General features: G+C 36.1%; 1 protein-coding gene across 1 annotated transcript; it reads left to right on the forward strand.

Annotated features, from left to right (window-relative positions):
• The first annotated feature begins 694 nt into the window (after positions 1-694).
• On the forward strand, positions 695-27,012 carry LOC306866323 (synaptic vesicle glycoprotein 2B-like). The gene is made up of 13 exons (XM_079411438.1): positions 695-887; positions 16,192-16,889; positions 21,048-21,228; positions 21,648-21,799; positions 21,894-22,027; positions 22,417-22,506; positions 22,643-22,756; positions 22,836-22,924; positions 23,171-23,335; positions 23,441-23,574; positions 23,645-23,845; positions 24,003-24,162; positions 24,890-27,012. The coding sequence occupies exons 2-13, from the start codon at positions 16,430-16,432 to the stop codon at positions 25,071-25,073; spliced, it is 2,064 nt and encodes a 687-aa protein (XP_079267564.1). The 5' UTR covers positions 695-887; positions 16,192-16,429; the 3' UTR covers positions 25,074-27,012.
• Positions 27,013-27,683: the final 671 nt, after the last annotated feature.

Consider the following 27,683-nt stretch of genomic DNA (forward strand, 5'->3'; position numbering starts at 1 on the left):
TAATGACTCAAACTGTTTAAATGCTTTACTAAACACATCCAGTGCAAGTTAGGCCAAGCAGAATGCCTCGGGTAGGTGAAACAACAACAGTGTTTATGGCATCTGCTTTTTTCACGTCTGAGTTGTTGGAGGTTTTTGCATCAGACTCTAGGCAATTCATTGTTCTTAAGTACAGACTATGCAGCACTTCCATATGGCAAACCCTGAAGCACTTTTGCAGATGCACACACCTTGCCAGGTGAGAGCACTGCAGTCGGTAAAAATAGAGATGTTTTCTTTTTCTTTTATGAGCTGAATGTAGGATAGATAAATAGATAGACAGACAGATAGTGAAGTAAAGTGAAGTGAAGTGCTCAGGTTAGCTATTGTAAAGTGTTTTGCATATTCATCCCAGTCCACTTAACCAAACCCATCCGTCATTTATAGAGCAGAGACACCCTCCCCCTCCCAACAGCAACTATCCATCTGCCAAGCCCAATTCCTCCTCCCTGAAGTGCATTCTTGTTTCCTCAGTATCTCACCCTTCATCTCTCTCTCTCTCTTTCTATCACAAACAGTAGCTGCTCCCTCCCGCCAGCTTTGGCACATGTGGGAGTGAGCGAGGAGCAGAGGTGGGGATGGACGCTACCATTGTGAGTTGCTTGGGCGTGTTCAGGGAGCTCCTCCTATAATGAACGGATCGGGAGGAGGGAGGGAGAGTGCGAGTGGGAGCGCTCGCATCCTAATCTTCCTCTTCAGCATCTCTGCTGGCTGTCTGGATGATCCCTTTCTCTCATATCTGAACACAGGCCGTTATTACCGGATACTCAGCTTTTTGGGGGATTGTAAATTTTCACATTTTTAAAAATAGAGGGACTATTTTGGTGCATAGTCAGCATAATTTGACGGTAAGAAAGTTGATTGTTTGTTTATGTGTCTTGTGTACTAGATATATATATATGGTGATATAGTGAAACAAAATGGTTTCTTCTGCTTTTTTTGTCTTGAAAGTCCATAATAGAGGTTGCAGTGAACATTAAGGCTCTCTGCAAAGTAAAACTTTATGAAATATTAAAGAGAAAAACCATGTTTGAAGCTTTCAGTGCACAGAAAACTAAGAGGAGTTTTAAGGAGAGTATTTTCTTTCAAATAAACTGTAACCGAAGACATTGAGGCGTTTAGATGATGCCTCCGTTTATAGAATGAATCAATGAGCGTCTGGTTGCTGCTGAGTAGATTTTGGAAGCAGTTACATAATCAATACACAGTGAAAATATTTCTCCCGCAGCGACTAAGTGATGCAATAATCTAATATGATAAAGTGCACGATCATCGCCGTTCGAAAAGTAGAACGCTCATCAGTCGCAAAGAGAATTTTTGCTGGAAGAATTACGAAACTTGCTTTTGCTAATTTTATTTTTTTGAGTATTTAGGTAGATACTCACAGAATAGAAGATAAATCTGTTGGCCTTCTCTTTTTGACATGAAAAGCATCATTAAGTTTATGAAAACGAGAATGTGCAATGATGCAAGAGTGTGAACTGATTAACCTATAAAATTGATGTTCATCACTTTCATTGCACTCCAGCATATGTGTTCAGAAATGTGTGGGGGCGAATGCAAGTTGTGTATTTATAAATTGTGTGTGTGCTAGTTGTGTACCGAAGGGTGGGGGATCTCCTTGCAATGGAAAAAACATATGCATTATTTATATCCTCTAAATGTCTCGTGGGCACCAGAAGAACCATTATAGACTTTCTCAGATACAAAAACTGTTCATTAATCGCTCATGATAAAGCTAGTTGTGTAGTAAATGCTACTCTACTGTAGGCAACTGCAGGTGAACTTATTCATTATAGTAACTTAACCTGTCAAGCAAACCTAGAAAAAACGTTTCCAACTCACTCTCCCAGATATTGTTAGATCATTAGCTGTCTTCTGTGGCTTTCACACTGCTCCTATGTGTATTCCTCGTGATCAAAGACAGAAAACGTGTTATAAAAATATGACTTATAAGAGGCGCCTTGCGGCGAGGGAATGCAGGGCGAAAAGACTGGAGACTGCTTTGAATTAGCAGAAATGAAAATCAGACACTGCATCAAATTTTTGCTCTATAGTGTTAAATGTCCCACAGTCAGATACAAGTCTAAATCTCCAAAGTAGAGTTGGCAAATGCTAAGAATTTTCAAAATAGCACACAATTCCCAACTGGATAAATGGATATATCCAGGCCCACATGGAATCTGCTCATTTGGAATGGCTGTCATTTCTAAATAGCGGAGAAAAAACAACAACATTGCTTTTAATGAATAGTTTGGCTGTTTTTTTAAATATGAGGAGTCTGAACTCATTCTCAACAATGTTTGAATCTATTCCACGGAATTTAATCTTTGCTAAGCTCCGTCCCCATTGAGTTCCTGTTGCTTACTTTACCATATAACAATATTATAAGCAAAAAGCAACAACATTTTGTTGTATTCTAAAAAAAAATCAGGAAAAAAAATGTATTTCCTCTACAAACATAAGTTAGAAAAAATGGGGCTTCAAACTTTACCTTGTGTCACTATTACAGGTGAAAAGCAACATTTCGCTATATTTTGAATAATTTCCTTGAAAAATGCATTCATACTTATCCAAATTCACAGATCAGATTCCGTCCATAGATGTACACTAGAAAAGTTATTATAGATGGGTGAATATATATATAGAGAGAGAGAGAGTTCTGGCATGAAACTCTAGATGGTGCAATCTGATAGGTCCAACTCAATCTGACCTAATGACATCGTCACATGGCACAGCTGATTGGTTTTCTCATGTATCAGTAGCCAATGAGCTCACTGCTCAATATTCAAATACCTGGCTTTTGTTTGCTGTAGCAGTTCGCAGCGCACTTCAGAAACCCTCCACCTTCCCCAGCTCCACCTGTATAGATCTGCTACGAGGTAATTCAAGTATGCTATATGGGGGTTATTCATATGTGTTATATGTGCAGCAGCAGTATTTCCTACATGCTCACAGCAGCATGTTGTGGATGCATCGGCAATAGCAAATCTCGATACTTGCTCTGCCGCAGCAGCAGCAGCATAGCAGATCTATTCCACTATCCGCCAAGACCAAATACATTAACATTGTCATGTACATTACCATGCCAATCCCTCCGAGAGTTGTCTTGACAGAGATATATATATATATATATATATATATATATATATGCACGCACAAACTCACTCACACTTCAAAATTCTAAATTTCACCTTTAGTACAAGTTTTACCTGCCATTTATTTGTAATTAATTGTGAAATTTACTATCAATTTCTGAGTATAATATATTTAAATCCACCTTCTTTTTCTACAATGATCCAAATATAAAGCACAGATGTGAAATCTAATAGCATTTAGCATTGAGATCTTGTTATACAAAGAATTAAGTTAACAAGAAACTGTATGTACAATTTGTTCCAATTTGTATTGTCTGTCTGTTTGGCTACTGAGATTAGAAATGCAGAATCCCTTAAAACTTACTTTTTTAGGGTAGCTTTTATGTGATTTATGTGATTACTTTGTGTTTTATTATATTGGCCTTGTATTGTTTTATTTGTTTTTTACTGCCTGTACTCTTGTGTGTATCTTTTTTACTTCATATTTGTATTTGTATGTAAAGCGCTTTGAGATGCTACTTTTAAAGGCGCTATATAAAATAAAGTTTATTATTATTATTATAAACTGGGAATTCATAGTCAATTTCACAACAAAATTTTCATCTGTCTTTATCTACTGCTCATGTTTGAGTCATCTATAACTAAGCTACATGGACAAAATTGAATGTGAGCTTGTGCAAAAGAGCTCTGCAAGAGCAGCTAATGTAATGCCAATTTTGCAGTCCTACAGTTGCCGTGTGTTTTATGTTTGCGAGTGAAGCTTTTTTCTGGACATTGAATCTCAAGTGGGAGCAGAAAAAAATGCTGGAGCAGAACATCCCAGAAACACACGCTTTAATGTACTGCAAAAAGAGCACTGTTTTTCTCTCACTCTTCCTCTCTTTTGTTTGAACCAGCTTCCTGAAACCATGAGGATTCAACTTATTTTATCTGATTATCTGTCAAGAGCATGACAGGTGTTCAAGTCAACATCACCACAATGAAGTGCTAATACATATTACTAAGCATCACAAATATTCAGTTTCTTTGTCAGTAAGGAGAATTAGAAATAAATAAAACATATATGTATTAGTAGTCAGCTGTAGAAGGAAATGTTGCTGAATTTAACAAGTGCATGAATGTCTGCAGACTCTTTAATTTTCTTAAATTCTTTTAATTTTGCAAGATCTCATTTCCATAATGACCAACAAGAGCTGCACACATTAGCATTTCGTTCGCAAGTTCGCAAACAAGCAAACAGTACTCTCCTTCCATAAATTTTGCGTCTGAGAGGGAAATTCCTATACATATGCAATTTTTCACTGTGTGTCTTTAGTAAATCCTGACAGATGTTTTTTAATGCCAAAAGAGGGTTAGGGTGATTGGGTAGTGTGTGACTTTAAAGGTGATGTGTTTCCTTTTTTAGATGTTTAAGTCAATATGAAATCAAATTTGGCTTTCTTAATGTGCATTCCTGGTGTTATTGTGACTTATTGAAATATTGTGACTTGTCTTCATCATTTATTAATCAAAACAACTCAGTGCTGCCATCACTGAGGCTGCATAGAGCCATTTTTAGCAAACCTGCAGTCAGTCTGACTCCATTCTGCCCACTTTTTAACATCCGATCAATTTCCGATTATATTATGATAAAATTTTCTATTAAATCATGTGTAATTCAGAAACAAGACGCATAATAAAAGTTATTGTATCCTAGTTTAATATCCTATGACTATACATCACACTCTCATGGTAATTCGTAGCTATTTTATGTTTTGGGGAATTTGTAAGAATTCGTACAATTTTGTTTGTGTTTTTGTCCGATCTTCTTGCCCTCTACTAAGGATTAGGTTTAGTGATAAACTTTCATGCTAAAAATAAGTCTCTTTTTGTACGACTTCAACGAATTCAAACAAATTCGACACCAGTTCCCCAAAACGTAAAATGTTTACATTTTCTCATTAAATCGAGTTGGACTACAAGCAGTTTGTAGTTTGAGGTCTTCAAAAAGTGGCATTTTCAAAACATTGCTTTATTTATTTAAGCAGCAGGATTTATAGCAACAGGCTCAACCAATAACAGGAATGTGGGGCGGGGCCAGCTGTTTGTTTGGCCAATGAGAGATGAAGAGGGCGGAGTATTTGGAGTATGTGGATTTCTGGTCTGACAGAAAGAACTTGCTTAATCTTGTGTTTATTACCAGTTGCAATGTAAAAATTACGGAATTATATTTCATTAAAGCTTTTCTGGCCACTCGTTCACTTATTTCTTAATGTATTTTTAAACACAATGCTAATTTTGGGGTCCAAGCGTAGCTGATTCCTTTAAAATAAAAATATACAGCTGTAATGAGAGATGATAAAATACCTCATGTAATCTATAGACTCACTCTCGTTCAGCTATCATTTAAAGATCTTGCAAAGGGTATCATTTGGTTAATGGCTATGAGGACAATTTGTGACCCCATGTCATGTCAAGGAAATCAATAAGACTTATTCCTAGTGGGTCCCACTGATACAGACCTCTGGTTGCCATTAGCGATATGATGCTATCCACAATACAGTAGGCGATCCACACCTGCTTATCTGCACTAAATCTCATCATCCACACTTTCTAAATTAATCTAGAGTTAACACTGCAATGCTGAAAGCGCATAAACATAAGTCGTTTCAGTTAACACGTGCTATGCTACAAATGTCTTGTCAGCTATTGGAGATCTTGATAACCCTTCACCCAGCATGTTTTATGTGTGCACTGCTGAATTGCAAAGCACGTGAATCAATCAATAACCTGGAATTTGTAATAGTAATACATGCACCTCCGAGCTCAGAAACAGACGTGGGTGAGACGCACGTCTCCTCTTTAGCTTAATGGACCTCTCAGATTGTATTTATCCCTCCTGATCTGTCTGTGTGTGTGCGTGATAGTATTAAAAGTGTGTTATCGAATGTGTGGCTACCACAAGATTAAAAATGGAAGATACTTGAAAATGCATGTGCATGTAGTTCATTTAATTGCTTTCACTGTAAGATATTAGATTTAACCCTTTGTTGCATGACGCCCAATATAGATCTTTCAAAGTTTCAAAGCTATTTTGAACCATTTACCTTGTGATCTTACATCCAAACCACCATGGGTGATGGCCTTTGACCCCATACATATATAAAATTGGGACTTATCTGAAGTGACTACAGTATATTAAACCATGGCACACCTGAGAAGCAAATTCCAGTCAAGCATCTTCATTTGGTTCTCCAGCAGATGTCTGAAATTAATTACTGAATATAAAAATGAACCCTCATACCTGCAATTAAAATGTCAGATTTACTATTTTATGCATATTACATAGACGCTGTATAATATGTCTGAATTATGTGAATATCTTTCTTCATGAAGCTCATTGTTTTGCATGCATTAATGTTCGTTACAGCACATTATTAAAGGGAGAGAAAATGCACACGGGAGCAGGAAAATAGGTGCATACGTGAACTCAGAAAGCAGCTGTTATGTAACACCCAGCTGGCTGTTTCATCAAGGGAGAGCTGAAGAGGGAAGTGCTGGGTGGGGTTGTGTAGAAACATACATCAACATGCACTGTGCTGTGTATTCAGCTGCTGTTATCCAATGATGAAAGCTTTTGACCAAAGTTATGGATGTATATGACAAATGAGAAATAATAAATCATTAAAAAAATTTTACATTTAAATTTTAGACAAAGGTTTAAAAAATAAAAACAAACAAATAAATAAATAAATAAATACAAAAGTGTTCATATGTAATATAAAAAATGTATTTAATTAATATTATTTATTTAAAGCATTAAATTAATTAATTATTTAAATTCATTAAATAAAAAGAAAACATAAAGATACATTAAACAACTGATTATTATATTATATTATATATTTGTTTAATTTATTTCATTAATGTATTATTTTTATTATGCCTAATATTATTTGTAATTGGGGAGGGGTAAATTCTATTATATTCAGTAAATATTGTTTCTCATAATAAGTAATTTTTTATTATTATTATTGTTTTTGTTATTTTTATGTTTACATTTTAGACAATGGCTTAATAATTAAATAAATAAATATTTTTGTAATATAAAAATAATACAATTAAAAAATACACATTAAAAACAGATTTATATATATATATATATATATATATATATATATATTTCATTATATATATATATATATTTTTTTTTTATTATTATTATTATTTATTTATTTTTTTAATGGATGGGGGGATTATTATATTCAGCAAAGTAAAACGTTTTTTTTTTTTTTTTTTTTAGAGAAATAAGTTATTATATTTTGAAAAATTACAAAGCTAAACTATATTTTTTGCTGCAATAACGACCAATGAATAGTTTGCCATGAGATCAGGAACGTGCATTAGGAAAGCAAATAGGTTCCATTTCTATTGATCTCATTGTCTGTGTGAGTGGCTCATAAAAGCAGTCTGTTAAACAAACCAAACAGGACTGGCTTTGTTTCGCAGAGGCAGACTGTCATTTCCTCCTCCAAGTGAGCAAAGAAAGTCTCCATGCCAGACTTTATCACTGATGAGAGATGCTAGCTGCTATCAGCTGTCTACTACAATAACAAAATGCAATGAGACAACGGAGAGACACGGAACAGATAAATCCTTCTCTCATGTCATCTATGCACTCCTGCTCAGAGAGAGAAAGAGAGTAATCTAAAGTCATCCGTGGCCAGTGGACAGAATAAAATTTCCGCAGTATTAAGCAGGATTAAATTGCTGCTCTCATCTGTCATGACGACAACTGATCTCACAAACTGATTCTGTCTGTTATTTTCCCCTCAAACATAACATTTCAGAGATAAAGGTCAGTGATAATGAAGATCATTTACTGATTTGTAGACATTCATGTCTTGTTTCGAGGGCCTTAACCACTATATATATTTGACAGATTCTTCAGCTTTTGAAGTTCTACCTAATTTCTACCAAAATGAAAATGCCATCATCATTTACTCAACTTCATGTCTTTCCAAAACTATTTGTCTTTCTTCTGTATTGATCTTTTTTCCTTGCAGTGAACAGGGAGTCAAAAAGATTCAGAAGCACCATAAAAGCAGTACATAAGATGCATGCACTAAATTTCTTAAGTAAATTTAAACTATAGTTACTAAAAATCTCCACCCTAAATTTCCTTCAAACTTTAGATATATAGCTTAATTCAAGAACAAATTGTTCTGTTGAGTCAGCTCTTTTCAATGAATCAGTTGATGTGGTTCACCAAACCAGAATGATTCCTTCACAAATCTTTTTCTCTTACAAAAGTTATTTAATTCCGCATCTTTATGCCATCAAGACGTTTTAATGTATATAATAAAAAAGAAAAGCAACATTTTAATTCACATATATATTGTAAATATAAATATTGTAATATTTTGTAAATGTAAATATTAAATGTAAATATTTTATTTGATATAATTTATAGGTGTATTTTAAATTATTTAAATAATTATATTTCATTGAAATATTTCAATAATTTAGATCATTTAATTTATTTTATTTTTAACTTAAATATTTGTATTTTATATAATTTAAAAGCGCATTTGTGAATCAGTATTTCAATTTGTATTTCATTTCATTTAAAAATGTGTATTTTGGTCATTTAAATAATTACATTCTATATTATTTAAATATATGTGTTTTATTTTAAACAGACAGCTGAAAGAAACTGACTGTAGCATGATTTGCATTAGTCCTGCCAGAGATGTTGTTGTTCTGTAAACTTCATTTGGTGCAGACAGTCCCTGGTTGGAGACTAGCAGGTTTTAGGAGCCATGAAAATGATGTTTGAATCTGTCTTCCTGGAGCTGTGATTCATATTTTATATTAAGCTTTTAAGGCAGATGCCTGGGGCAACATGGGAGCCTCATGGTCAGATCATGATGAGTTAACAGCAGGCTGCCTGTGTTTGGAGAGGCCATACTTTACCTCTCTCAGCTTAACTCACAAGTTTGAGTCTATCAGCGCTTTCAGGGAGAGCTAAATTACATCATCTTTCACTGGGTTAGAAATAGTATCTCTGATTATGAAGATGCCACTGTCATGAGAGCTATGGTCACGGTGGCTTTGAAAGATGTGACATTTGTGGTAACCACATGGGATTTTGACTGCGGTTTTGTTGTCAGTGGGTGTTTGTCAAGTTTTTTTTTACTTATCTATGAAAATACAACATTATTTTTTCCACATCTATCACTGTCACAACCTACAGCATGTTGCTAAACCCCTGAGGAAATTATCCAGCTAAAACTAGCTTCTGACTGGCCACTAGCTGGTTTAGTTTAGTTGGCTGATTAACTAAACTACCTGGTCAGGGATAAACAGTCATCTTACATAACTGTTAGTTGGCTGGTTGAGCTTATAATTTTAATATTTTTATTTATTAAGACTTTTTATTTTTGCACATAAATCTTTGGGGCCCTGGACCCCCAAGCATAACATTTCAAAATTTAAGCTGCGTTAAAAGGGCCCTCACACCCGGGCACACCGCCATCCGGTGGCTTTAGGGAAACAGCGAATGGTGGGCAATTTGCTTTTAAAGTGGTGAGGAATATGTCAAAGTAATTTCTATGTGCCAAACTTCCTGCTGCCAGCTGGTGGCACTATGAATATAACTGGATATTGGCATGTAGATGTCTTCAAGCCAGGACTTTGATCAAACATATGAAGTTTGATGCAGATTGAACATGGTATGTTTGAGTTAGTGTAAAACAAGTCATTTCCTGTTGCCAGCAGGTGGCGCTATAATTATAATAGAATATTGGTCTTTATATGTGTTCAGGCCAGGACTCTTACTGAACGTGTGAAGTTTGGGGCAGATCGGACATTGTATGACTGAGTTACAACAACTTCCTTTTCCATTTTGAATCATCAAACTCTGTAAGGCCGTCAAGGACATTAAATCTCTAGGAGGAGTTCGTTAGAGCGTAAAACATCCCACGTCCTGTTGCCAGAGGGTGAAGCTATAACTGAATATGGGCATGGTCATGTGTTCAGGACAGAACTTTTATCAAACATGTGAAGTTTGGTACAGATTGGACATTGTATGCCTGAATTACAACAACTTCCTATTTCATGGCGAAACATCGAAGTTTGTCAGGCCGCCACGGACATGGCCTTTAACGAAAACTCAGGGTCTTCGCAATTTAACATCGCAAAGGGCTTTAGATTACACTGACCAAATTTGGTGTTGATCTGTTTAAATCTCTAGGAGGAGTTTGTTTAAATACAACGCCTGAAAATGGCAAAAATGGCACAAAACTTGCTGAGAAAATTCAAAATAACAGATTTCCTGTTGAGTTTCAGACTTTTTTGTAGGTATCGGTGTGTTACATGTGTCTACCGAATTTCGTACATGTATGTGAAACATAGCTCAAGGTGCACTTCGTTGAAATTTTATAGGCGGCGCTATTGAGCAATTTTGCCACACCCACTTCTGAAACCCATATCAGATGTAAATTTTCTCCACTTCTGGCACGTGTGCAAAGTTTCATGAATTTGATTCATTTTGAAGAAGAAGAAACTGAGCAATTCCAATATGGTCCTCGCACCATCGGTGCTCGGGCCCTAATAAATCTCATCAGAACATGACTGTTAAGATGGTTTGACCTGTACAAACTACAGACTACAGCAAATTCTCTGTTACAAAATATTACCCCTCAGTGCTTATTTTAGGGTGTGCTTTGAGAAAAATGAACCCCGAGTACTTCATGCCCCAGATTCAAGTCTAAACCTGCAGTGTTAGAAAAGATCCAATACCAAAGGAATCGACTGCTCATAGCCTAGATACATATATAATGTTTAGGGAAGCCATGCAGCTCTATGATTCAAACGCAAGACAAAGAAATCCCAGCCAGTGCCGGTACATTTCAGAGATTCCATGAGAACAAGACACTTACTAATTGATCTGAATGAGTAACAAGCATGAAAATGATCAGGACAGATTTCAAATGATCAGCGAATATGATTAACCACATTTAGACTCAGGAAGACCAATCTATATATTTGATTATGAGTAGTTTGATTGTTGCTAAATTGCTGAATTGTCTAAAAGGTGGTGACAAGTGACTGTTTTATTGAGTGATTCACAGATTCATTCGAATGATCCATTCAAAAATGCGGATTTGTTCACAGACAAATCATTAAATCATTTATTCAGCAGATGTATTCAGAAGTGAAACAGGTTTCTGTCTCATGAGCGACTGAATCATTCGTTAAAGTGATTCAAAAACACGAATAGATTCAGGAATTGATATCCGCCAGTGCAGCTTGTAGCGGTTCAGCTGGAACCATTTTTGTTGAGTGAACAACATGATCAGATGTATAATGAATACCGAGATGTACTAGGCTTTAGTTATAGCTCCTGTCCCTGATAGCTGCACACACACACCTAACCATCCACGATCTTGCAGTTTTTGGTGACATTTTCTTCCATTTTGAGGAAGAGTGTGATATGAGGGCCGTTTGAAGAGCCTATCATTTCTCACGCTGTGCCACGTCTGTGATAATGAGCTATAAAATATGAAGAGAGGGAGAGATATCACATCAGCTCCTTCACAGCAGCCTCCCTATTATTTTGTTTTATTTGTTCTAAACTTCCTTTTAGACTTTTTTTGGCACCTTTTGCTTTGTTCTGCCATCTGGGAATATTCTGTAAAGGGCATTTTATGCATAATGTCAAGAATATGCTGTTCATGGACAAAGAAGAGGTAGACAGGATCAACTTTTCTCTGTAAGAGAAATTCATGGGGTAATTTAAATAAATTGAACTGGCTTTGTGTGGGATTTTTTAATATATGGGTAGTTGATGTGTCCAATTTTAGGTTAATATATATTTGAATATTTTATTTATATACATTTTTATATTCATTTTATATTTAATATATTGTTATACATTTTATATTATATATACATGTTTATGTGTTATATAAAAATTTTATGTATGATATAATGTATGACTTCCATTAATATGAAGTCATAAAAAAACAGCATGCATAATTGTAAAAGCAAAAGGTTTTAGATGAAGCATAGCATGTCACACTTCATCACATGTGAACTACCCATTGTTGAATATAGTGTTGAACACCTTTACTTTTTACAATTGTTTGTAATGTACTGTAGGTTTGCTGCATTGTCAAATCCACCTGGATTGAATTTAAAAGTTGAAAAATTACCATTGTCATCCACATTATTACTCACAATGCATCATAATCCCAAACCACAAACCTCTCTGATACTTTTCCTGTCGTGAGACCTTCATCCTACCCTTCACTAACAAGTAATCCGTCATCCTCCAAATATTTGAGCATAGACCTAATTACAGTTCCACGCTTCCCCACTGGACAGTTTGCCATCTCCGTGCTCAAGCTGTGAATTTCACCAGCTGAATCCACCAACTAACTAGAATCTTGTTATCCCCATGGATAATGAATGACGGGCTCCACGTGACAGAGTGTTAGCCTACTGAATCTTTCATGGCCAGGCTTCTATGGTTTGATGCATGTGTTGTATATTTGGCTTGACGTGGGTGCGGTGCAGTGCACTGGAAGTGTCTTTTACCATGGCTGTATTCTTGCTGCAGTGTGTTCTCTCTCAGGGAAGGTTCTCAAGGCCCTGCCATGAACAAATCAGTTCTTTTATTGTACACACATCATTCACCTGAGATGGCACGAGTTGCAGTGCTATTTTTTGGGTTAATAGCGGCAATCTTGCTATAGTCAGTATAGGTATTTTTGGGCCACTTGTAGCAAACGCTGAAGAAAAGTAATTTCACATTTAATAAAAAGAAAGAGCAAGTAACACATTAATCACATTAATCAACTCCTGAACATTTAGTAGAATAACTGAAATACCATTGTCTTGTAAAAATGTAAAAATATTTTTTTTAAATAATTTACTAATATACTATATATATACAGTATGAGTGCAGAAATGAGTGCAGACACACAAAGGAATAGTTCACACATTTAAAAAAATGACAAACTATAAATTTAAGATTTTATTTTATTGTTTATGTATTTTATTATTTTATTTGTAATTTGTTTTATTAAATTAAATACAATTTATTTCATTTTATTTATGTTTTATTAAATTAAATTAAATACATTTTATTTTATTTATATTTTATTAAATTAACTTAAATGCTATTTATTCATTGATTCATTCTTTCATGTATTTATTTATTTATACCTGGTAGATGTTTTACTGTATTAGAATCAACTTGCTGACTGGGGGACATATGTGCTATTACAAATTATTGCAACATTATTGATGTCAGCGATCTCTCCGTAGGTTTAAAGTAATGTGTTCATGCAATGCATACAAGTATTGATTATACGTTTCTTCAAGTATGCTTTTTAGCATTTATATTTAGCCTGAATATCAAAACAGTCTTAACTCTCAAGTCCGCCTGATTGTCATAGAAACTGTTGGCATTGTCATAGTAACTATTGCTCAGAAAGTACAGCTAGAAATTTTCTCTTGTATCAGTTTGCAAAGAGCCAAATGTCTCCTGCAGGTTCGATGGGAAAGGTATCAGATGAACCTGCAACTGATTCTTTTTGAGAAAAGCCCATCTGGAAACTCTGACCTTCACTTGTCTTTGTCAACAGGGAATGAGCCACTTTGTTGCAAATGCCGGCGGGCTGAGAAAATGCCAAATTGCACATTTTCACAGGACACGAAAAACCGAAGTGAATCAATCTTGAATAAAAAGCCATTTAATGAGCTCTAGCAGTTTTGCATAGCAGTGTGCCAGAATCGCCCCTCTCATATAATGCACAGATGGGAAGTAATGTTTAACAAGACATGGGAATTTGGAAGGAAGTGCGCCGCCTCTAATGATTACAAATTGATTTTGCCCCAACAAGTTTTCTAATAGGCTTTTTTTGGAACAGTTCCTGAGGGAAATCATATTCTCTGTATTGTTAATAACCCTGAAGAATATAGACTGAACGTGTTTTCCTTTTAACCCTTTGATTGTGTATCTCCCATCATAGTCTTTCATGTATACAGTTAAACTTAGCAGGCATTATTGTTTTGCAATTTGTCCAATTTATGCTGCAAAATGTATGAATACAGCGATAAAAAATGCCTAAGTGCATGTTAGAGCTGTTATGATTTGGCTGCTTAGCATGGTCCCGTTAGCACCTGTTGCTAGATGCTGTTGTTGTGTAAAATTCTATCTCCAAGATGCAGCCATGTGTAATGCCTGTTCAAAAACAACATTTCACGATCCTCATCAAAACAGTATTTCCAGCTATCCTTTTGTAGCACTGATAACTAATCTAGCAGGCTAATCAGCTAGCAGTATGCTAATTTGCAGCCTAATAAGCTATCTGCATGCTTGCTAATCAGCTAGTTGCATGCTTTGCAGGTTAAAAGAATAGAGGTATGTAAAGCTACAGCAAAATGTTTAATTTGACATTCTAACTTGGAGCCTAATAGGCTAGCGGCATGCTTAGATGTTTTGCTAATCAGCTAATTAGCCATACGCTTTGCAGGTTAATAGACTAGTGATATGTAAAGCTAGTGGATAACAGAACAAGACTGTTTAATTTAACCATTTCTAACTTCTTTTTAATAATATGTGACATATAATTTTTGTGTTTACACAGTTAGCACAACATACAACACAAACTGTTTTTTTTTTTTTTTTTCATTAAATTGGAGTAGATTTTTTTGGGTAGTGACCACACTCAAAAGCATGAAATGGACTTTTTACATTTGACATCACAGCTCAGGATAGTTAGTGAAGGTTTTAGGACTCATAAATAGGAATATTAATGGATAGCTCTCTCCTATTATTGTAGACCACCTTAACATTAGCACACATGCTCCTGGCAATATTTCATATAATTTCCTGTTCTCTTTCTCCTCTCTGCTGTTCTGTCTAATTAAATCCATAAAATCCCAATTAATTTAGACAAATCTGAAATGAATGAGTCTGACTAAACGTGTATCATTTTCATGTCTTCTTCATCAGTGCTAAATGCTAATTAATGTGGAACAGGCTCATGTGTATGACCTCGTCATTCATTATATGATTATTCAAATTAGCAATTCAAAGGATGATCCCACTTGTGCCCTCTCGCTCCAACCAAAGAAATTTAAATGAGGATTCTTGTTTAACTAAACTAATAACCCACACACCTAATTCATGAGTGTCTCAGCTAGCGCCATTTCCTGTAATGAGTCCACAGGTCTTATAGGTAGTAACTGATAGGTGGACAGTATTAACATATGTATGGGGGAGTAGAATACTCTTCTACATTATAATTCACAGTGTGTCTGTCTGTTGGCGATGTGAATATATGGACCGGTGGGAATAAGACATGGGAATAAATCCTTGTGTAAAACCTCGCTTGAGGCAGAAAAACAGCGAGAATTGTGTCGAGTGAGACCGATCTCATTTGCTCATTAGCGGAGACCCAAACGGCTGTCGAATAAATGAGAAGAGATCTCTGTGTCTTGTGACAGGCCTGGGTTTTATTTGTGAGCTCATTTTGTCACAGCTTTACAAAGCCTATTTAAAAAGTGTGAAACAAAGGAAGGAACGTTAATGCAGCATGCCATGACATGCTTTACAACGAAAAAGGGCTGATTTTGTTATGGAATGCATGTTTAATTTATTGTACTTACAGAGACAGTTGCCTGCATATTTTAATTAGCTCTTTTATTTTAATGAGTGTTTAACTGTATGCTTATTTGTTTGTCTAATTATTGATAAATAGACATTAATGCTGGTATACAAAAAAGGGCTAATAAATAAATAAACATGCACAAAAACTAGACTAGTACCCCAAATTGTATATATTCATACCAGTGTGGTTCCTTGGTGCCTGCCCATATTTAAAAAATATTAACTCAATCACTGATGTCAAATGTCCTCGGCTTCATAAAGCCTAATTAAACAGTCTGTTTTTTGGACCAGTGTCATGAGTGGGTATAGAAGTTAAATGAATCCTGCTTGATGTTGAAGAATTTATCCAAGGTTCCGTGTAACTGATTCAGTGTTGATTTCCATTTGCAGGATCAACATGTGGCCCAATGAGAACTCTGAAAATCAAAGGTGATTAGAAGTGACCAACCGCCATCCTAACAGTTAAACTCAAGGGACCTATTTGATTGGAGCCTCGAGGACCTCTCAAGATTTCTTTAGCTGTAAACACTCAAGTAGCTCAAAAGAACACCAACACAAACCAACACAGCTACTGATTATGCCTATATAGTCTCCGAAGTGCAGTGTAGGTAAGAACATCTCTGAAACCATGGCGGACCCCTACCACAACAACATTTACCACCAGGGAGACGGAGACAGCTATGGGACGTACGGACAGGGAGGACAAGACGGCTATGGTTATCAGACTGACTACCCTCCCCAGGAGGAAGACGCCGCCAGCGATGTCACCGAGGGACACGATGAAGAGGACCAAATGTATGAAGGGGAGTACCAGGGCATTCCCCATCCAGATGAGGCCAAGGCTGCCCGGAGGGCGGCGAGAGCGAAAGCTAGGACCATGGCGGACGCCGTGTCAGAACAGGAGGAGCTTGCTGAACAATACGAGGACATCATGGAGGACTGTGGACATGGGAGGTTCCAGTGGACCCTGTTTGTGGTGTTGGGTCTGGCGCTAATGGCGGACAGCGTGGAGTGCTTTGTAGTGGCCTTGGTGCTACCCAGTGCAGAGAAAGACATGTGTTTGTCCCACTCTGAGAAGGGAATGCTGGGTAAGTCACCATTTTAGTGTTCAGAATAGCATTTATGCAGCAAACACCTGAATGATCCACTAAATTAGCCAAAATGGGAAGTACTCAACTTTTTCAAAAAAAATTCCAGTGCAAACCCTTACGAAAATGATCCATGGTTTTAATACAAATGATAAAAAAAAACATGCTTAATATAGTTAAACCATAGTAGCCACAAATTAATCACGGTTTTGCTACACTAACCATAGGTATTTTGTAGTAAAACTGTGGTTATACAAATGGCAATCAATACGGCAAAGAAAAAGCATGGTTACAACACTTTTACTACTATAAAACCGTGGTTAATTTTAACAAGTTGCTAACTTGTCTTTATTGACTCACTATTTGAACATACTGCCAAAAAGACAAAGACAAAAACAAATGACTAAATAACCATATTTAGTCATTATTTACCATATTTAAATGCTAACTGGACATCATAGCCTACTGGCTTGAGGTTGTGGGATAAAAATGTAGATTGCTACTATTTGAAACATTTAGTGCTGCATAATGTATACTGTTTCACATTATTTTGAAATGTAGCAGGCCGTATACAATGTGCACTGTGCAGTATGCAGTTAGCATTATGCTGTCATTCCATTATGCACATATCCATTGTTATCCATTGTTGAGTTTAAAATAAACTCTGAGTTAGCATAAACAATCTGAGAGGATATATGGCGGATGTTCTTGATTTTAAGCAAAACTGCATGAATTAAATTTAGTTTATGGAGTCCTGGATGAAGTTCCATATGCACATGCTGATGAAAAGTTTTAGTGTAATTAAACCTAGTGATTTTGAGACAGACCTGAATGATGGCATACAGTCAGTTTTTAGCCAGCTGGTACTTAAGGAGACCATCAATTAAGAACTTTCTCAAATCAGCTAATGGAGCGCTCGATGGTTGAGATTCATGAGCCTGGCTCAGTTTTACATCAATCCACTCTTGCTTAGTAAAGCAGTTGGGGGAACTGACTCGTGACTCCCAAAGGTATGACTGAAATGGGTTGGTTTTCGGACAGACTAAAGCCTCAGAGAAACAATTAAGCAAGACCAAGCAAGCATATCAATTGGAGTAAGAGGTAGTTGTGTTTAATGTGCCCCAAATTTATTGTGCCTATAGTTGAGACAGAAGCTTTGTGTTACTAGTGAATAAATGGTTATTGTATTTTATTTTATTGTATTTGTCCTGAACTTAAATAATGCTAGTAATAGTAATACAGGACCTGAATTAAGATGAATTACTAGTTTATCTCACTTCAGAGAAACAGGCTAGACATACCTGATAATCAAAAGATTTTTATGATTAATCTTTTCCTTAATTTATAGTTACATCAGGAAGCCAGATTTAAAGAATTTAGCTTACCTTATAGTAATAAAGACAAATCTAAAATATGTCTATCGGATTGAATTTTTCAAGGCACCAAAGGTGACAGTGCAAACCCTTCCCCCGTCTGGATAAGTGATATTGATGTGTGCAGAAGCAGTGTGTATGAGAGTAAAGACTGCCTGTGAGCATCAGGGAGCCAGAATGAGTGAGCACTTTCCATCCTGCACACCCATCGTGGAAAACAACTGAGTCAGCAGTAGCCCGACAGATCAGTAGCTTCTCTCCTGACCTTTCTCTGAAACATAATCCTGTGCCCACCTCCCTCTGCAATCGCCGTCAGGTTATGCTATTCACTTGCTTTTTCATACTTCACTTCACTCTCAGGGTTGGTTCTGATATGCAGTCTTTGCAGAGACATTTTAGCTGGTCTAGAATCGAACATGACGTCTTATAGAGGGGTATAAAGTCTGCCACTTTTACAGGTTTTCTTAGTAGTTTTCAGTTTTGGCCCAGTACTGCGCCAGATTTCATGTTGGGTTGCTGTAATTCTAGTCAACTCAACTCGTAAAGTGCAGTCACATTTACTATTGTTGTCAAATTTTTGCAGGCAAAATCCAGCCATTTTGATAGGATTCCTATCAAGTAATCAGGATTTTTTTTTATTTTTTGTTTTTTTATCCCTATATGTTTTTGAAATGTTTTTAGGGGGCATTTTCATATATTTTTTTATAGTTGAACTATTTATTAAAAATGCAACACTGTGCAGTTCTTGACATAGGCTATCAGCCAAATTGTCGTTCAGAATGTCTGTAGCGTTATCAATAAAAAAAGAGGTTTACAAGGGTCGAATTTGAAGACATTTTCAAAAAGGTTTCCAAGACTAGCTGACCTTAATAATCAAGCAGTAAAATTTGTATTACTATTAGGCCTACTTGATTATTAATTATAGTCATTCAATGTGTCTCAAACATTAATGTAAAAAATCTCAACAAACGTGTAATTACTGCACTACTATGCTATTTCTTCATCAAACATAATTTTAAAAAAAGTTTCATGTTTTTGATTTAAATAGTTTCCTTAACTCTCCTTTATCTCTCATTGGTAAAAAAAAAGCTATGTCAGGCTGGTCGGAATTCTCAAACAAACAGAGGAATGTTTTGAAAGCACCAAGTGCTTTCCCTTCTGAGGGGAATAAACCTACAAATAGCCTATGTAGAGTCTCCACATATTAAACTGGGGCAGGTGAAATAATTTTATTTTACCATCGAAAAAATGACACACGTCACCTTTAACCCTTGAAATGCAAACTGAAGTTGTCATGTCAATCTGTATGACAATAAAGAATTAAATCACAGCATCGGCTTAGCCTTCGGCACTCATTTTGGCTCTGAAACATTGTCACGACTGTGACTCGACGGATTAAGGCTGACCAATGGGATGCTGGGAGGATCCTCATGCTGAGCGGTGGGGGATAATGGCAGCTCAGCTCCATATGTTGATCTGCTCATAGAGGACGGTGCTGTCACTCTCACACTAGTCTTACACCAAACTCCCTTCACTGCATGACCATCTGTACTCCACGCCAGGCCCTCATGCTTCATGCCTGTGCAACACTATAGTTTTGAAGGGGATATCTGCAGATATGCAGAATTGGTTTGATAAAATAAGTTAAAAGTAGCTAACTGTACTACATTACTCATAATGTTGTCTGAAAGCAAAATAGAATGACATAAAATATTTATATTAAATGATTTAATTTAATAAATGCTTAATATTTATACCTGATATTTAATTGTTAAATACCTAACAATATTAAATATTTGATTAAAACCATTTAGGATTTTAATTCTTTAGAAGGTTAAGGTCAATTTTGTAAACTGTTTGTGAATACAAGTCTGTTTTTTGTTCAAAATCTTGCAGATATTAACAATGACAGGTATTATGTAATTTCTGGATGTAATAAGTCTGAAGTCTAACCGTAATGTACGTGCATTTGGTGAACACTTATGTGACAAGTTCATATCAAAAAATAGCTTTAATGTTAAATCATTTTTACCATTAAACCTTTCAAACTTCTATTGCATTCCTAAAGTATAATTGCAATAATTTTGCCCTTCAAAGAACAAATTATCTACTGGCATAATAATAACATGCCTCCAGTGTCATTGTACAACATTTGCACAAAGGTTCAAACTGAATGCCAGCTCTTTCGCTGCTCTCTTAAGTGAGCACCCTGCTGAAAGGTACATTCACTAAACGTGTTACGTCAGTTAAATTGCACACCTGTGAGTCCTGCTATAGCTTCTGAGCACCCACTCGCACTCATTAAGATTGACCAGAACCGCAAAATCTTCTGTTGCAATCACTTAACCTTGTGACTGCTCGTTTGATGTTCCTTTCCCTCCATTTCCGAGACTACATTAGCTTAAATTGATTGTGGTTGCTTGAGTCTTACATATTTCTTTGTCATTTAAAAACACATGCAGACTCTACTGAATCTCATTAGATAAGAGGGATTGAAAGTAAACACTGCACAATAAATGTGTTTTGGGGTTGATGAGAATCTTAATGCATACTTACAAGGAGGAAAGGAGGGAAAGGATGCCCCCTAGAGGTACTGTAAACTAGAAGAGAGGTAAAATGTGTAATGTTTTATAATATATATAGAGAGAAATAGAGAGATAATATTAAATAATAAATAATTTAATATGTGTATGTTTATTAAAGTATACTCTCTCTCTCTCCATTATAGATATAATATAAATATAAATACTGTGTGTCAACCGATGGTTTATCTTTTCTTCTGCAGGTTTGATAGTATTCCTGGGAATGATGTTCGGAGCATTTATTTGGGGTGGCCTGGCTGATAAAGTGGGCCGACGGAAATGTCTGATTATCGCCCTGGCCATGAACTGCATTTCTGCCTTCTTCTCCTCATTCGCCCAGGGATATGGCTTCTTCCTGTTCTTCAGGCTGTTCTCTGGAATTGGGTAAGCTGGAGAAAAAAAAGAAAGAGAAGTAGTGGTATATTAAGAAAAAACACAAAGGCCTGCCCTCCACCTTGGAAGCCATATAACTGCATGACAATAAGTCATTGTTTTCCATTAGAGGTTGAGCCTTTCTGTAAATCAGGCATGTCCAGGCTCAAGCCCTTCTCCCTCGGCTCAACTTCTAATTTAAAGCTAGCAATGCTGGGCGGTAATTACAGGACTGATTCATGGGGAACTCTCAATCTAGCTGCCTCTGGTAGTATTTTCAAGCTATAATATACCCTTAAGACTACATCATGACTTTAACGGTCTCGTCGATATGCTCTTGTGGCCATTTACAGGTTTTGTAGACAAGAAAGATTTAATGCATTTTTGGGAATAACTGCATTGTAAGAGAACTGCCATGTGTTGTCTTGCAGAATCGGGGGCTCTGTCCCAATCGTGTACTCGTACTTCTCTGAGTTCCTGCATATGGACAAAAGAGGAGAACATCTCAGCTGGCTTTGCATGTTTTGGATGATGGGTGGCATCTACGCCTCCTTCACCGCCTGGGGCATCATCCCTCGATATGGTACATATGTATACTTTGTGTATGTAGAGCGGTGTAAGGATTACATTCCTTTTTTCCTTTGCTTTTACATACTGGTTGTTTTGCTGTATTTCAGGCTGGGGTTTCAGTATGGGTACAGAGTTCCAGTTCCACAGCTGGAGGGTGTTTGTTCTAGTCTGTGCTCTCCCAGCTATAGTGGCTTTTGTTGGGCTAATGTTCATGCCTGAGAGCCCACGCTTCCTACTGGAGGTATATATCTGAAATATACAATAACGCTGTTCCAACACCTACTTAGCTGACTTGCTTTCTACTGTCTACACAAACAGCTGCTACATGTCATAGTACCTCATAAGGTTCTTTATAGACAGCAACTTTCACCACACAAATCTGATTGCCACTTGCAACTTATCCCAAACAATTCAAAATTGAGTTTTGACATTAGCATGTTTCTAAGCTAACCTAGTGACACTCTAAAAAGCATTAAACTACACAGCACAAACAAATATTAATTCAAAAGAAATCTTTCACCTCAAATAAAAAAATTTTTTAACATCATAAATGTCTCTACTGTCACTTTTAATCAATTTAATGCATTTTTGCTGAACAAAAAGTATTAATTTGTTTTTAAATTCTTCCAGAATGCTAAACATGATGAAGCCTGGATGATCCTGAAACAGGTTCATGACACCAACTGGAGAGCCAAAGGAGAACCTGAGAGAGTGTTTACTGTAAGTTTAATTATTTTCAAGGGCTGATTTGATGTTTGGAGTACTGTAATGTTTTTTGTCTTAGCTCTACGTCATGTAATATGGTGAAGCCTTTTTTTATCATAATGCCTCATGGATAATGAATCCTTTTATCCAGGTAACTCATATCAAGACTCCAAAGACACAGGAAGATGAGTTTATTGAGATTCAGACTGCAACTGGAACTGCTTTCCAGAGATGGGTGGTTCGAACTTTGACACTGACCAAGCTGGTAAACCTCAAAGCTAACAGTTTAATTGACTGTATGTTCTTCAATTTGTAATTCTAATAAAAGCTATTTTTGTGTGCAGGTCATGAAAAATGTTTTGTCCCTCTTTGGTCGTGATCTAAGACTAGCTACTCTACTAATGGCCATCATATGGTTCACAATGGCATTTAGGTAAACTACCTTTACTAATTAGTAATTATTCTTGTGTCCTGAAACACTGATACATTGATTATTTTATTAAAGTATTCTTTAGTTAAAGGCAAAGTGTGTAACTTTAGTGCCTCTAGTTTCAGCCAATGGAATTGCAACACATTCGTTGGAAAAACAGATAGTTTCGCCTCCAAACTAGCCCCATTGGTGGCGTTTTCACACTTAGAAAACTATTTCATTGCTTTTCTTTCTTGTGGTATATTTCAGTTTTTACGGGCTTTCTGTGTGGTTTCCTGACATGATCAAGCACCTCCAGCACGAGGAGTATGAATCCAAGTTGAAAGTGTTTTACCGAGAGAAGGTGGAGCATTTCAATTTCAACTTCTCTTTGGAGAACCAAGTCCATAAAGTGGGAGAATACATCAACGACAAGTACACTGACAAAAACGCTATCTGCGACATGAATTATACGCAAATGCTTTTCCTAATTGTCAGGCTATAGTAGTATCTCAACGTGTGCTGTGTGTTTTCATGCAGGTTCATCAACATTGAGATGAAGTCTGTGAAGTTTGAAGACTCCTTGTTCGTGGACTGCTTCTTCGAGAACATCCGATCCACAGAAACGTTCTTTGAGAACTGCACCATCCGCAGTACTGTGTTTTATGACACAGGTAAGAGATCTTACCCACAATTCAGAGCTGTTTTAGTGCACTAGACCTCATGGTTTGTTCATTTCCACAGACTTGTATGAAGAAAAGTTCATTGACTGTACATTCGAGAACGTTACTTTCCTGCACAACAAGAAAGGATGCCATTTAGACTATGAGGAGGAGAACGATGTCCTTGTCTACTTGGTCAGCTTCTTAGGCAGTTTAGCAGTGTTGCCTGGAAATATTATCTCGGCACTCTTCATGGATAAGATTGGACGAATCAAGATTATAGGTGAGCTGAACCGCTGCCTAGATGGTTACAAACCTTAGCTTAGCTATTTTCAGAAATGCTATCAAAATGTACATATCCAGTAGCTTGCATTCTGAGTCACTAATGTTGTTTCTAACCAAGAAGAGCCTGTGAAGACCACTTTTTCTTCTCTCTGTAGGTGGTTCGATGCTTATTTCTGCTGGCTGCACCTTTTTCCTTTTCTTGAGCTTTAGTCAGGCAGCCATCATAGCCTGGCAGTGTCTGTTTTGTGGTGTTAGCGTAGCAGCGTGGAACGGCATTCAGGTCATCACTGTGGAGCTCTACCCAGCTTCAAAAAGGTAAAGTCAATATAAAATGATATAAAAAGTACTAAAGAAGCATTAGCAGCATTGTATTGTTATGCAAACAAAAACTCTCTCACTTACTTAACCTTGTATGGTATGCAAACACGTTAATGCGCAAATGTATTTACAGGACAGTGGGTTTTGTCCAATTACACCATGACACAGTGTATAACAATGCTATTTTAGTATTCATTATTTATATATTATTATAATATTTATTAATATTTTGAATTAGCATTTTTATATTTTGTATTACATTTTTATGTAGGTTTTTTTTTTAGTAATTTGTTATTTTATCCTTTTTGAACATTATTTTTATATATTTATTTAGCTTTTTTTAGGTATCTGTTTAAGTAACTTAAGTACTTCAACTGAATTTTTTTTAAGTTTGTGTTTTTCCATCTAATTTTTATTTATTATTTTTTATTATTTAAGCTTTGTTTCAAATACAGAAAAAAAATTATAGTTTTTGTTAACAATAACAACACTGGTGTGTAATTGTGAATTTAAATGATTGAATACATGTTGAATTTGTCCTTTGCCTTTGTCTTTCGAAGTCCAGGCCAATTGTAGTCTGATTAACATGCTAAACAAAGCATAGTTACAATCACGTCATCAGTCTGACTTTGCAAAAAAATACAACTGAACTTTTAAAATACATGTGAAAAACCATACTGTTTTTTTTTTTTTTTTCATTGCCTGGACTTAACTTCTCTTGCAGAGCCACAGCGTTTGGAGTCTTAAATGCCATTTGCAAGTTGGCGGCTATATTGGGAACCTCAATCTTTGCCTCATTCGTAGGCATTACCAAAGTCATCCCTATTCTGCTGTCCTTCGGTGCTCTGGTCGGTGGCGGATTGCTGGCCCTGAAACTGCCTGAGACCAGACAGAAGGTCTTGCTGTGAAAGCTGATAGTTTGGGCCAAGCCATTGTAAACTTCTGGCATGTATAAAATTGGGCTTATTCAAGAAAAAAATACTTTTATGTGATATTAAATTGCAATATTCAAAAACTACAAGGACCAAAATGATCAATCTACTTCTAGTCAAAATATTAATGTATAGATATGCCTGATATTTCATATACAGTAAGTTAAAGGCCTGTTGGGTCATTTAGAGCCTCAAAAAAAATCTGCACTAGTTATAGAGTTTCAGAAAAATTATAGAGAAAAACCTCCAGTGAAAAATACAATTGTCCCAGATTTGCTTGGATGGTGTAATCAGAGTCGTGGAAGTCTCAATCCTGTGCCATTTCTTGGTCAAAAAATTCAGGTACTGTTGAAGATTTTCTTTTTATCTTATTCTATAGCTTGTAATTTGCTATCGTCTCACCCTCTGCCTTTGCTTATGATGTAACCTCCCCTGGAAAAAGGTGTATTTTTGTCCTGGTGTTTGCAAGTGTCCTACTGTATGTCAAGAGACTGATCTCAATGTGTCGCTGTATGTTTGGATGCTTGGTGCAGAATGTGCGCTTGCGTTTGTTGGGTCACTGCACAAACCATTATGTGTGCTTCTTCCGTTTTCTATTTTTGCTTTATTACCTGTAAATTGGCGGAGCACCTTACAAAGCTATAGCCTCACTTTACCTTGCCTTTCACTAAATGTGTTGTTTCTTAGTGCTCTCCCACTCTCTTTCTCTATCGCCCTCTTATTTGAAAATTTTGCATTCTGTGAATCCTGAAAAAGTCGGACGGTTTGGTCACTTTGGACATGAGCTTCACAGAGCCACATATCTGTACGTGTTGTTGACTGAGTTGCATGTGTGTAACTAACCAAGTAATGTTGTGTCTTTTCTCAATGTGTTGTTTGAATGATCTAATGTATGTCTCACTGCAAATAAAACTGGTTAGACCATACTAGTCATTGGTAACCTGTATCATTTTAGTTTTTAATGAGCTGGTTATAGGCCTCTTAAAGGAACAGTACACACACACACACACAAAATTAATTTCTGTTATGATTTCCTCACCCTCATGTCGTACCAAACCTGCATGACTTTCCTAGCACAAAATTTTGAAGAATGACTAATTATTTTTGGACCACGTTGACTTCCATTCTATGTCGAAATTTGTGTTCTACGGAAGAAATAAAACCATGCAGGTTTGGAATGACATGAGGGTGAGTAAATAATGACATGATTTTTGTTTTTAGCTGAACTATCCCTTTAAAGTTTATGAAGCTGTCACCTTTGTAACCAACGAACAAAACTGTGCATGCTCACTTTATTACTGTTTTGCTTTAAAAAACAAAACAAATCATGAACAATACATGCACCAAAATGAAATCTATACACCTGAATATGGAAGCCAGTTTCTGCCATGGAATAAAAATAAATAAAAATTTTATCTCATGTACAATTCTGACTTTTTCTTGAAATTCTGAGTTTATATCTCAAAATTCTGAATTGTATCTTGCAATTCTGAAATATAAACTCAGAATTGTGAGATATAAATGTGCAATTCTGAGGAGAAAATTCTGAATTGCAGGATATAAAACTGGAATTGCAAGACTCTGAGAAGAAAAATCGGATTTGTGAGATACCTGCAACTGTGAGGAAAAAAATGAATTTTGAGATAAAAGTCACAATTGGCTTTTTTTTTTTTCTGTGACAATTTTATATCTCAAAAATTCTGATTTTTTTTCATCAGAATTGCCAGAAACAAAGTTCTGATTGATTCTAAGTTTATTTGTGAACACTTGCTTCTTCATTTTATAGCATATATATTTATTTGGAAATATTTTCTGGCTGTTACAGAAATAATTCATTTCATGTTTACCATTCTGTTGTTTTTGTTTTGTGACCGTACATTATGAATTACAAAAAATAAACATTTATGTAATTCGCACAGTTTGTCTTGGGCTTTTTTTTTTTTTTTTTGGCTGAATACTTTCTTCTGCCTGCCAGCTCATTCTGTCTTGTTGTTCAAGCAACTGTGTGAAAGATGTAACAACAAGACCTGGGAAACAGATCTGGAGCAGAGTCCCTTTTTTCGCTTGGTTGAGAGGTTTTAGTTTGTAGAGAAGCTATTCAAAACTTACGGTCTCTGAACCTGTAGAAATGGGTGGGAAAATATGCAAAATAATGAGTGCAAATATCATGTTACATGCAAATTCTGGTTCAGAAATGAGTGACTATCAAGCACTAGACTCCTGAAGATTTATATGATGATATACTTACAGTATATTTAGTGCATTTTTTTCAAATTGGGCACCACATACTCATGTTGTTCTCACAATGCAATGTCATGTTTCTCCTGATTTGCAGCACCTCTGTCTCAAGATTTTTTGTTTTGGTTCACACTCAGGGTGCAAAATGCTGCACACCACAAGAGGAGGAAAAAAAAGGAGAGAACATTGTCATTCCCATGGGAATGTCAAGAGGACAGTTTGTTGCTTTAAATGTTAGAATTGAATAGAAACAGTATTGTTTTATTCTTTTTGAGATGGTGAACACTGTAGTCTTATAAGACTGTGAACTAATAGATGCTAACAGTCTCGCCCTCCATGCCTCTGAGG

The sequence above is a fragment of the Barbus barbus genome, assembly GCF_936440315.1.
Source record: "Barbus barbus genome assembly, chromosome: 48".
NCBI lineage: Eukaryota > Metazoa > Chordata > Actinopteri > Cypriniformes > Cyprinidae > Barbus > Barbus barbus.

Bases quoted from the DNA above. Each gene is read 5' to 3' on its own strand.
- LOC306866323 (XM_079411438.1), top strand. From the start codon at position 16,430: ATGGCGGACCCCTACCACAACAACATTTACCACCAGGGAGACGGAGAC. The intron at 21,229-21,647 runs GTAAGCTGGAGA...GTTGTCTTGCAG, and splicing joins AGGCTGTTCTCTGGAATTGG to AATCGGGGGCTCTGTCCCAA. The intron at 22,757-22,835 runs GTAAACCTCAAA...TTTTGTGTGCAG, and splicing joins CTTTGACACTGACCAAGCTG to GTCATGAAAAATGTTTTGTC.